This window comes from Apodemus sylvaticus, chromosome 21 (genome assembly GCF_947179515.1).
Source record: "Apodemus sylvaticus chromosome 21, mApoSyl1.1, whole genome shotgun sequence".
In the NCBI taxonomy this organism is placed as follows: Eukaryota; Metazoa; Chordata; class Mammalia; order Rodentia; family Muridae; genus Apodemus; species Apodemus sylvaticus.
In genome coordinates this window covers 4,734,698-4,747,424 of record NC_067492.1, presented here as the reverse complement: position 1 = coordinate 4,747,424, position 12,727 = coordinate 4,734,698, and the positions used below count along the sequence as shown (strand labels likewise).

Below are 12,727 nucleotides of genomic sequence, written 5' to 3'. Positions count from 1 at the left end.
ACTCTGCCCCAAATCACAGCCAGTAAAATGCTCTACTGTGTTAAAATGCTACTCGGGGAGGCACTGTGAGAACCACCCCCCCACAGGGAGTCGCAGGGAACAGCGCACTTAGCATCAGCCATTAGTGTTTGGTTGGCCGACCAGGGCCCCTGGGAAAAGGCGGAGCACCTGTCCACTTCCCACCCTTGGTCTTCCACCCCACTTCCAGCTCTGCTCAGCATCGTTTCTAGGCACCCGGGCAGTGGTGGGAAATGGGGTGAAACGACACCTGGCTCCAGGCTCACTTCCTCAGTGGAGCCCTTAGTAGAAGGAGCCTGGTGGGTTAACTTCCGTCAGACTCTAGTGACTATTGCATTGCTCCCTTCTCCTGCCTGGGGCTGTGGATGGGAAGGGGCACAGGTGAGCGCACACACAGAGGCAGATACTGTGGTAAACGCGTGGGGCAGGGCACCCTGGTGGAGAGACGGAGCCGTGTGCCATCTGGGCAGAGGATGATGGAGAATGGGGGGGACCCCAGAGTCACATGATCTCCCCGAGGATTCCAGAGGTGATGGGCTGGCCCCACATCATGGTAGCCGTGAGCCCTTGAGCAGAGGCATGAGGCAGAGACAGGAGTCACGGGGGAGAGGTGGGGCATTGATCATTAGCAACAACAAATAAAAGTGCCCCTCCCCCACCGAGTGAAGCTCTCCCCACTGGGTCCTGTCCTGCCCTCTAGCCAACCGGGTGGCTGACTCTGTAGCTCCATGCCTGTTTCCTGTCGTCAGGGTGGCCATTTATTATACAATTGTCTTGCTTACCAGAGCTGAGCATCCCAAAGACCCACTCCCCAGGCTGGGAGCTTCAGCAGTAGAGCCGACTGGCATATGTTACAATAATGACATCTGTGGCCATGTCTGCATGGTTAGTTCAACCCCCAGGTGTACGGAGGAGCTAACCAGACCTCCTTGTGCATAAAAACCGCTTAAGTAGCTGGGTGTGGTGGCTCGTGCCTCTCACCAGGGAAGCTGAGACAGGAAGATTTGCAGTGAATTTCAGGCTAGCCTGGGCTACAGAGTGAGGCCTGGTCTTAAAAAAACTAAACAAGGCAAGATGGCTCAGTGAGTGTAAGTGCTTGCCATGCAAGCCTGGTGACATCACTTGGTCCTCAGAAGCCAGGCAAAGGTGAAGGAGAGAGCCAACTCCACAAAGCTGTCCTCCGACCAACATATACACAGGCACACACACACCACACACACACACACACCATACACACACAAACCACACACACACCATATACTCACAACATCCACACCCACATCATACACACACAAACCACACCCACACCATATACACACCACACCCACACCCATCATACACACACAAACCACACCCACACCATACACACACACAAATCACACCCATTACACACACACAAACCACACACACCACACACATACTCCACACACACAAACTACACACACCATAAACACACACACCACATACACATAAACCACTTATACACACACACACACCACACAAACCATACAACACAGACACATATACTCCACACACCACACACACACACACAAACCACACACACCATAAACACACACACCACACACACACACCACACAAACCATACAACACAGACACATATACTCCACACACCACACACAAACCACACACACCATAAACACACACACCACACACACACACCACACAAACCACACAGCACAGACACATATACCCCACACAACACACAAACCACACAACACAGACACATATACCCCCCCACACACACACACACTCATTGAACATCTTAGGCATCCCGCAACTGTGGGCTCCCTTCCATGGTCCTGGTAAGGCCCAAGTGCATCTCTCACCAGCTTTTGCTTTGTAGATAGACACTGGGGTTGGTGAGTATCTGAACCTGATGATTCCAAGACTCACCCCTAGAGGTTTTAAATTAACCTTGTCATGGTTAGGTCATGGCTAACCATGTCTTGGGTCTTCTGTCTTGAATAGCAGGCGAGACCTCAATGTATGAAATCTTTTCTGTTCTCTGGGTGTTCCTGTGGAGAGGTGCAAGGACCTCTTGCTCTCCGAAGGTTTTCTGACTCGTTAACACCTCTGGCCGCTTTTTGAGGCATTGTCAGAGACTGCTGCATCCTTACAGGAATGGGCAGCTTGCCTTACCCTATCCTGAGTCTTTCCAGGTTGCTATCTCTCCTGAGTGGTCCACCCTTCCCTGAGGGACCAATGGGTTGCAGCTACCATGGAGGTGACCTCAGCCCCCAGCACAGCGTCCCCAGAGCCATTTCCCCCAGGAGCCTAGTGAAGTTTAGAGTTGTCAAAGACCATGAAGAACAACTCTCTCCACTCCACAGGACATGGAGGTGTCGGCAGAGGAGCTTGAATATCTTCTAAACGCTGTTCTGCAAAAGAGTAAGTGCCATCACCACTGGGGACAGGGCTCCCTGGAGAGAACGAGCCACCACCCAGTCAGGGCTCTCCCGGGCTCTGCTCCTCAGAGCTCAGACCTGCTCGCTGTGGCTGACGTCCACGTGTATGCAGACTGTGAAATGAGGTCTCATTGCTTATTTCCTAACTGCAGCACGGATGCAGCTGCCCGGAGAGTGTTCCATAGACTTCTCTATGAAAAAGCTAGCGGCAAAGAAAAAACATTAGCATCTCTCATCATCCCCAAGAAACCACTGTCATTGTGTGTGTGTGTGTGTGTGTGTGTGGTCTGTGCTCTGCAGTCATGAATGTGTGTACATATGTGTATGTGTGTGTTGCCTTGCTGTGCATGTGTGTATATATGTCTGTGTTATGCACGTTTATAACATATATACATGTCCATGTTCTTGCATGTGTGTATGTATCTGTGTTTGCACATGTGTGTACAAGGTTGATTTTTACCACAGCAGTCATTTCCTATTCCACTCTCCCTCAGCTTCTGGTAGCCTCTCACCCACTTTTTGTCTCAAACTTACTATACTGAACATTTTATATCAAAGAATCATGCATTGTGTGGTTGTTGCTGGATTCTTACACTTAGCATACTGTTTAGTGTGTGTAAGTGTGTGTGTGTAACTGTGAGTGTGTGTGAGTGTATGAATGTGTGAGTGTATGTGTGTGAGTGGGTGAATGTGAGTTTGAGTATGTGTGTGCATGTGAATGTGTGATAGTGTTTAAGTGTATGTGTGTGAGTGTGAGTGTGTGAGTTTGCACGAGTGTTTGTATATGAGTGTGTGTATATGTGAGTGTATAAGTATGTATATGTGTGTGTGTTAGTGTGTGCATGTTTATGTTGTCCACATGCACAGGTATGCACTGACATATAGAACGAGAGGACAACCTCAGATGGTCCCCTTGGGACCATTGGCCTTGTTTTGTATGTTTGGACAGAGTCTTTCATTGACCTGGGACTCACTGAGTAAACTAGCCTGGCCAGCCAGTGCTGCCCCAGATCCCAGATCCCCAGTGCTGAGATCATAGTCCAAGCCAGTGCTCCAGCTTTTTCATGTGTCCTGGAGAACTGAACACAGGTCTTCATGCTTACGAGACAGGCACTCCATTGGAGCACACCCAAGCCCTTGTTTCATTTGTTGAGACAGGGTCTGGCTAAATGCCTAGACTGGCCTCAAATATATATTCTTCCAGTCCCAAACTCTTGAGTGCTAGGATTACAGGCATGCAATTACATTACAGCTATCGTGGCGTTTTTGAGGTTCCACCAGCTGTGTATGAATATCAAATTTCTTCAGCAATTTAGGGGGAGGGATATATTTTGTCTGTTTTGTTTGAAGCCAGGTCTTCTCACTTGGGCCTTGGCTAGCCTGGAGCTTGCTATGTTGCAGACCAGGCTGGCCTCAAAGTTACTCCCTGCCTCTTCCTCCTTAGTGTTAGGATTACACGCATACACCACCACATTTATCTCTTTAGCAATTTAAAATCCTGCCCATTAAACTTTATGAGCTGGTCATTGAAGTGCACTTAGAAAATGGCGGAGTAATATTGTGTGGTTGTTAATCTATCATGCTAATACTCTTGACTAGCCATTTATATCATTTCTTTTTTCTTTTTTTCTTTTCTCTCTCTCTCTCTCTCTCTCTCTCTCTCTCTCTCTCTCTCTCTCTCGATAGGGCTTCTTTGTGTAGCCCTGGCTATCCTAAAACTTGTTCTGTAGTCCATGCTGGCCTCAAACTCAGAGATCCTCCTGATTCTGCCTCCCAAGTGCCAGGGTAATGGGTATTGCAACCATTGCCTGGCATAATTTCTAAATAATATTTGCAATTTTAACCAGGATGATGATTGGGCTGGAAAGATGGTTCAGTGGCTAAGGGCACTTGCTGCTCTTGCAGAGACCAGACTTGGGTTTCCAGCAGACCCGAGTTGGACTGCGCCTGTAACTCCAGCTCTGGGGGGATCTGATGCCCCTTTCTGGCCTCCATAGGCACCTTCAGGCACCTGAGCATACACTTACACAGACAAACCACATACACACAAATTAAAAGAAAATGCATCTTTAATAAGCAGACATATGGTAAAATCTTGGGATCCTTAACTGGAAAGTAAATGCACGGAAACAGCCCATCCTGAGGCTTTCTGTACAGATGCAAACTTTCCTTCTGGAAGTCCTAAGACAGTGTCCACATCACCATCCATCTGCCTACACTACTGGGCTCCCAGAAGAAGGGAAGATAGGTTTGTCTTATCAGGGTCACTGATCACACGGCTGCCTATGTGATTGCAGAAACAGCCCTCAAGTTCAAGAGGCTAAGCCTGCTGTCCTGCAGAAACATCATCTCTCTGATGGATGTATCCTTCCCAGCAGGTGCACGGGTCCCTCTGTGCAGAGGAGTCCTGTTGGGCTCACTCTCCTGGGACAGGCACTGCAGCTCTAAGAAGAGGGAGGCTTTGTCAACCTAACTAGGGTTGGGTCAGGATCAGCAGAGCCAGAACAATGCAGCAGAGAGGTGGTTTCCTAATGAATCCGGGCTTCCCCCAAGGGGACGATGGGCCTGCTTTCCTGCATTGCAAATATCCAGGTGCCTGCTGCCCCATCTCACCTTCCATTTGCCCTCCTCAGAGGTTTCTGTCTCCAAGTGACTCTCCCAGGGTCCCTAATATTTCCTCATGCCACACAGCCCTGGTCTCCTCTGTGATCCCAGAGCTGGATCCCCTTGTGATCACACAAGGATTCTGAGTTGAAAGACCCTTAGCTCATGTGGTCAGACCAGTGGCAACGGGAAGCTGGAGTTTGAAGAGTTCCGGGTATTCTGGGATAAGCTGAAGCACTGGATGGTATGTGATCTGGCTCAGACGCCCAGCAGAGCCGGGTAAAGACCTAGGCTCCAGGCTAAGATGCTGTTGGGAGAGAGTCAAGGAACCACAGTGCATCCTAGTGCAGGCGAGGTACCACAATGCTTCCAGCCAGAAGGGAAGGAGACAAGAGGACCCAGAGCTGGAAGTAGAGCTATAGTGCAAGACCCAAAGTCCTCAGCACTACACAGAAGAAAAGAGGGCTGGTCTATGGGCTGGGAAAGTGGCTAAGTTGGTAGTGTGCTTGCATGGCATGCATGAAGTCCTGGGCCAGCATGAAGCTAGGCATGGTGGAGCACACCTATAATCCCCACATTCAAAGACCAAGGACTCTGATCTTTGTGGGGCAAAAGGATCAGAAGTTTAAGGTCACCTTCTGCTTCATAGAGAACTGGAGGCTAGACATGGCTACATGAGGCCCTGTCAGAGAAGGAAGGAAGGAAGGAAGGAAGGAAGGAAGGAAGGAAGGAAGGAAGGAAGGAAGGAAGAGAAGAAGGGAAAGAGGGAAGGAGGGAAGGAAGAGAAGGAGGGAAGGAAGGAAGAGAAGGAGGGAAGGAGGGAAGGAAAAGAAGGAGGGAAGGAGGGAGGAAGGAAGGAGGGAGCAAAGGAGGGAGGGAAGAAGGAAGGAAGGAAAATGGAGAGGAAAGGAAAGGAAGGAAAGAGAAAGGGCGGGTCCACCCTTGTCTGTCTAGAAGGCAGCTGTCGCCCCTAGGCAGCTGCCAACTGTCACTGGTTCCTCAGCTCTGACTTCTCATGCTCTTCTTCCTGGCCCCAGGACCTGTTTCTCCAGTTCGATGTGGACAAGTCTGGCACCATGTCTTCCTATGAACTACGGACAGCACTGAAAGCTGCAGGTAAAGAAGTTGGATGTGTGTCCTGCTGACGTGTTCGTGTTTGTATGAAGAAGGCACAACATTGAGTGAAACCTCAGGTCCTTTGTGAATAACAAACTGTGTCATAAACAGGAGACAGTGTCTGGTTCTCTTAGGGGCTTGTGACTCCATTTCCAGGGCAGGATAGATTGAACAGGGAACTTCCGAGTCTTTGCAGTCTTAAGCTGCTTTGGGAAGAGCTGCTCACGCTCCTTTGGTTGCATGGATGCAGCTGTCAGGGTTTAGGAATGGTGAGGCCAGGCATGATGTGTGTGCTCCAGAGACAGTGCCCTGAGCCAGACCAGCCTCCACCTCTGGCAGAAGTGGAAGAAGGAGTGGGAAGATCCCTGCTGGACTTCCAAATGCTCCTGTTAACATGCAGATAGATATGCACCCAGAGTTAATGTGGGGACAGGATAGCACCCCCAAAAACATGGATTGGGAAGCAGAGCGATGAAACTCCAACCCAGATGAAATTCCCACTCATCCAAACTATCTGACTATCTTAGTTAGAGTTCCCATTTCTGTGAAGACACACCATGACCAAGGCAACGCTTATAAGAACATCTAATTGGGGCTGGCTTACAGGTTCTGAGGTTCTTCCATTATCATCAAGGCAGGATCGTGGCAGCATCCAGGCAGGCCTGGTGCAGGAGGGGCTGAGAGTTCTACATCTTGTTCCGAAGGCAGACAGGAGAAGACTGGCTTCCAGGCAGCTAGGATGAAAATCTTCAAGCCTGTGCCCACAGTGACACACTTCCTCCAACAAGGCCACACCTCCAACTAGTGCCACTCCCAGAACCACGCATATTCAAACCACCACACTGACGAATCAGGAAAATGAAGGCTGGAGAAGTGGAGCCATGCCCTATGGTGGCCAGGCCATCTCCAGAGCCACACTGGTCCCCAGTGTGCACAGTTCCACCATGATGAGCCCTACACAGCACCCCTCAGAGAGAGCAGCAGTCCCTTAGGAGAGATCTCCAATACCTTGGATCTTTCCTACAGATTTTTTTATTTTATGTATATGAGTACACTGTCGCTGTCTTCAGATACACCAGAAGAGGGCATCAGATACCATTACAGATGGTTGTGAGTCACCACGTGGTGGCTGGGAACTGAATTCAGGACCTCTGAAAGAGCAGTCAGTGCTCTTACCCTCTGAACTATCTCTCCATCCCTTCTATGGATTTTTAAAACCGTATACCTTGGATCTTAAGGGTCTTTTTTAAAAATTACTTTTAAGTTTTTACAGTCCAGTTGTCACTCCCCTTCCTAGTCCACCCTCCCACAGTTCCTCATCCCATTCCTCCTCCCTCCTGTCTCTAAGAGGATGCCCCACCCCTGATCTTAAAGACCTTAAGAAATAACAAGCCAGGCCGTGGTAGTGCACGCCTTTAATCCCAGCATTTGGGAGGCAGAGGTAGGCGGATTTCTGAGTTCGAGGCCAGCCTGGTCTACAGAGTGAGTTCCAGGACAGCTGGAGCTACACAGAGAAACCCTGTCTCGAAGCAAAGCAGAGCAGAGCAGAGAAGAGAAGAGAAGAGAAGAGAAGAGAAGAGAAGAGAAGAGAAGAGAAGAGAAGAGAAGAGAAAAGACAGACAGATAGACTAATGGTCTGGGGAGATGACCACACCAGCCTAAGGACCTGGATGCAATCCCAGAACCCATGTAAGATAAGTAAGATGTGGTAGCCTGTACTTGTAATCCCAGCACTGGAGAGGCAGAGGCAGGGGGATCCCTGAAGATTGCTAGCCAGCTAGCCTAGCCTACTTAGCAAGTTCCCAGACCAGGAAGCGGGGTGATGCTGAGGAGCAGTAGCTGCCTCGACCTCTGACCTCCACCCACACCCTTACACATGGCCATCCACATGAACACATGCACACAGGCTTTGTACACTGAATAATTCACTTCTGTGCCTCTGGAGGTCCCAAGGATGTCGTCTCGCCATGGGGTCAGCCATGGCAGGTCCTGAGTCCCCTGTCTGTCCTCAGGCTTTCAGCTGAGTGGCCATCTCCTGCAGCTGATCGTCCTCAGGTATGCAGACGAGGCCCTCCAGCTGGATTTTGATGACTACCTCAACTGTCTGGTGCGGCTAGAGACGGCAAGCCGTGAGTGTGCAGGGGAGCCCTGAGTGTGTGCAGGGGAGTTCTGAGAGTGTGCAGGGGAGCCCTGAGTGTGCATGGGGCCAGAGTATGCATAGGAGCCCTGAGTGTGCATGTCAGCCCTGAGTGTGTGCAGGGGAGTTCTGGGTGTGCAAGGGAGCCCTGAGTATACAGGGAGCTAAGAGTGTGCACGGGAGCCCTGAGTGTGTGCATGGGAGCCTTGAGTGTGCAGGGGAGCCCTGAGTGTGCAGGTGAGCTGAGAGTGTGCATAGGAACCCTGAGTGTGTGCAGGGGAGCCCTGAGTGTGCAGGTGAGCTGAGAGTGTGCATGGGAGCCCTGAGTGTGTGCATGGGAACCTTGAATGTGCAGGGGAACCTTGAGTGTGTGCAGGGGAGCCCTGAGTGTGAAGGCAAGCTGAGAGTGTGCATGGGAGCCCTGAGTGTGTGCATGGGAACCTTGAGTGTGCAGGGGAGCCCTGAGTGTGTGCAGGGGAGCCTTGAATGTACAGGGACCCTGAGTGTGCAGGCAAGCTGAGTGTACGGGGGAGCCAAGAGCCTCCTTGGACCCCTCCCCAGTTCAGGAGTGCCCAGCTCAGGATCTCCAGTCACCACCCATGAGTACATAAGACCCTGAGGAAAAGAATGCAGATTTAGGACACGGAGGGCCCCATGGATGTCTGTGCAGACACATGTGCCCTGTGGTCAGCTGAGAGATGCAATATAGTGTGTACAAATGACGTCCTGTGGTTACCATTGTCACACAGCTACAGGCTGTGAAGGGTTGTGAGTGGGCAGGTTTCGCGCCTCCTATTGAGGAAAGGCCAAATCCCCTCACCAAACCCAGAATGAGAAGTCTCTGTCCCTCTTCTGCCCCCACCCCCCTGAAGGCCCCAGACACAGACCCAGTCATTCCAGCAGCGTCTGCTATACAGGAAAGGTGGAAGGCTTGTGTGCAGGTACTCTACAGAGAAGGCTCACTGTCACACTCTCCCCTAAAATAGCCCTGAAGGGTGGCCGAATGCATCCAGGGCAGCTCGGTCACCCACTGTCCCTTCGGCTGCAAACGGGCACGTCCCAGTGTGTTGTAGTTTTATAATTGCCACACATTTTACACACCTTTACACACCTGCACAGCCACGGGATGTCCAGGTCATAGTGAAGTGTCCCGGTGTGGTGACAGGATGTTGTCACCATTGCTTAGGGAACTCAGCATCCAAGTAGGTCCGTGCTGCATTCTCTCTCTCTCTCTCTCTCTCTCTCTCTCTCTCTCCCTCTCTCCATCTCCCTGTCTCTCTCTCTCTGTCTCTCTCTCTCTCCGTCTCTCCGTCTCTCTCTCTCTCTCTCTCTCTCTCTCTCTCTCTCACACACACACACACACTCACACAACACACACACACACAACACACACACACACACTGGGACAGCCTCTCCTCCACCTTGCTAATCAAGGTTTGGCTGTATCTCTTCTGGAGGTGGGAACCTGAGGTCCCCTCTCTGGTCTCCCAGGTCAGGAATGGAAGCCTTTCAGTGTCCACCCTACCAGGCAGGGAATCTGATCTCCACTAGAGGGAGCAGCTACCCACAGATTTGTTGGTGGTCCAGGAAAACCTGCCCAGAGGTCTGACTCTGCTGTGACGCTTCCTCCCTCCCACCAGGGGTGTTCCAGTCTCTCAGTGTGGAGAACAAGGACTTCATCCATCTCAACATAAACGAGGTATGGCCGAGCAGACCCCAGCCAGGGCCCAGCAGAGTATGGACACGCTAAGTGGAGACCCAGGCAGGGCAAGCGCTCACAGTGGGCAATTGCAGTGTAGCTGTAATCCTGTGAGCTGTGGGTGTCTCCATTGCCCCGGTGTCTGCTCACACTACTCCCAAGAAAGAGGGTGTGGGGGAAACAGAATATTCTACCTCAGCCTGAGCTGGTGAGAGGAAGGGAGCTGCTTCCCACTGCTTCGGGGCTTGCTTGCACACGAGGAGCCTGAGCCACCAGCCTGCTTCCCTTCCCTTCAGCCCCACCATGGTAGAGGGTCGGCTTTCTCTGAAAAGGTGGGTCGCCAAAACCACCAAGCCCAACTCAGCACTGCCATGCCCAAGATGTCTCTGTGAGGCTGTCCCCTTCAACAGGGACAAAACACATCTTATCCCTCTGTGCTCTCCACCCTCCACTGAAAGTTCACTTAGACTTTTTTATCTGACTTGGGAGATGCACCTGCTTCACAAACGGCGTGCAGAGCCAAGGTGGCGGCATGTATCTCTAACTCCAGCGCTGTGTGTGGGGGCTGAGGCAGGTGGATCTCTGAAGCGCACTGGCCAGCCAGTGTGGTCGGTTAGTAGCTGCAGGTTCAGTGACAGACTTTGTCTCAAAATACAAAATGGGGAGAAAAATGCCCAATATCAAGCTCCAGTCTGCACCCCCACACACATAAGTATGCATACATAAAATAATTATACACGCGGCACACCCAGCCATCTGTTTTAATTTAAATTTTAAATAAATGGTTTCACGTTGAGTCAGAAGCCCAGATCTGTGCAAGATGAGCAGCAGAGTTCTTGCGACACACACAAACCGAGGCCGCCCCTCGCTTGCTGGGCTGGGTTTCCTAAGATCTCATCTCTCTCTTTATTTCCAGTTCATCAGCTTGACCATGAACATCTGAGGTTGCCCTGACCTGATGCCAGCTACCCCTCTGATACTCAGCATCTGCACCGAGAACCTCAGAACATTTATTGGAGAGCCGTCCAGCCCTCTGCTCTCCCCCTGCCTCACACCACCCTCCTCCCGTCTCCATTGTGATTTCGAAGAATCTAAAGGGACTGGCTGTGTATCTCTGATTCTGTGATACTTCTTGTAAGATGGATGCTCCACAAGAACCCATGGTACCGCCCGTGTCTGTGCTCAGGCAGGAGGTTGCCTTATGCTCTCCCCCCCGCCCCTCCCCCACCAATCGGTCATTCCATGTTCCAGTGCCCGGTCCTGGCTTCCGAGGGCTCCAATCATGCTATTAAGACACACACACACACACACACACACACACGTGGTGTTTTCCTTTGTTTTCTTTATTCAAGGGGAGGTTAGGGAAAGTGTTTGTCTCAGATGGAGGGAGCAGAGCCTGGTGACCGGGAGAGCCTAAAGTGCTGTGGGTGACCATGGAAATGATTCTGATGTGCTCCCGTGGGAGACTGATGGCAGCTCTGTGTGTGTGTGTGTGTGTGTGTTGGAGGACAACCTCGGGTGTCCACTCCTCAGGCACTATCCACCTTGCTTTTTAAATATATTTCGATTATCATCTCTTGAATCTCATGCATACGTGCTTGTCTGTGTGCAGGTGCACGTGAACGCAGTTTCCCTGAGTGTCAGAAGAGAGTGTCAGATCCCTGTAGCTGAAGTCACTGGCTCTTGTGAGCTGTGTGACATGTGCTGAAAACTGAACTTAGACTCTCTGCAAGAACAGTGTGGGCTCTTAGCTCAGTGGTTAAGAACACTGATTGCTCTTCCAGACAGAGGTCCTAAGTTCAAATCCCAGCAACCACATGGTGGCTCACAACCATCACACAATGAGATCTGATGAGGTTCTGGTGTGTCTGAAGACAGCTTCAGTGTACTTATATATAATAAATAAATCTTTTAAAAAAAGAAATTATTAAAAAAATCAAATAAACAGTCTGGGCTCTTACCTGCTGAGCCATCTCCCAGCCACTCCACCTTGGAGTTTTGTTTGTTTTTGTTTTTTGGTGTGTGTGTGTGTGTGTGTGTGTGTGTATGGTTTTTTTTTTGAAGATTTATGTTTTTTATTTATTTTATTTATTTCATGTACATGAGTACACTGAGCCATCTTTCTAGCCCCACCCCCTTTTAAAAGAATTATTTATTTATTTTATGCTTATGAGGACACTAATGCTCTCTTCAGACACCCCAGAAGAGGGCATCAGATCCTTCCTTGTGGTTGCTGAGAATTGAACTCAGGACTTCTGGAAGGGCAGTCAGTGCTCTTAACCGCTGAGCCGTCTCTCCAGCTCCAGTGTGTTTGATTTTTGAGCAGGGTCTCCTGGAACTCACCAGGTGGGCCAGGCTGTCGAGGTCAGTGAGTCCCGGGGTCTCCTTGCTCTGCTTCCCCAGGACTGGGCTTACATGCTCTGGTATGTGAGGCAAGCACTTTACTTAGTAAGCCATCAACCAGCCTTTTCATTTTAATTTTAAAAATACTTAATTGTTTAATGATGTGTCTGTGTGTAAGGATGTGGACATGAATACAGAAGCCCGAGGAGTCCGGAAGAAGGCATGGATTCCCTGGAGCAGGAATGAATTCTAGGTAGTTGTGAACCACCTGAGGGGCCTTCTGGGAACTGCTGGAAACCGCAAGAGCAGTGTGTACTTTTTTTTTTAATTTGGACAAAGTCTTACTTATGTAGTTCTCTGACTGGGCTCAGACTAACAAAGATC

At 50.4% G+C, this 12,727-nt stretch overlaps 1 protein-coding gene across 3 annotated transcripts in view; it reads left to right on the top strand.

Annotated features, from left to right (window-relative positions):
- Capn9 (calpain 9) overlaps positions 1–11,865 on the top strand; it is a 41,355-nt gene extending 29,490 nt beyond the window's left edge. For all 3 annotated transcript variants that reach the window (XM_052166490.1, XM_052166489.1, XM_052166488.1), the window contains 7 exons: positions 2,370–2,427; positions 4,742–4,806; positions 5,224–5,292; positions 6,086–6,164; positions 8,177–8,293; positions 9,942–10,000; positions 10,917–11,865. In XM_052166490.1, coding sequence (XP_052022450.1) covers positions 2,370–2,427; positions 4,742–4,806; positions 5,224–5,292; positions 6,086–6,164; positions 8,177–8,293; positions 9,942–10,000; positions 10,917–10,943 — 474 coding nt within the window. In that variant the 3' untranslated portion in view covers positions 10,944–11,865. The remainder of the gene's footprint in view (positions 1–2,369; positions 2,428–4,741; positions 4,807–5,223; positions 5,293–6,085; positions 6,165–8,176; positions 8,294–9,941; positions 10,001–10,916) is intronic.
- Positions 11,866–12,727: the final 862 nt, after the last annotated feature.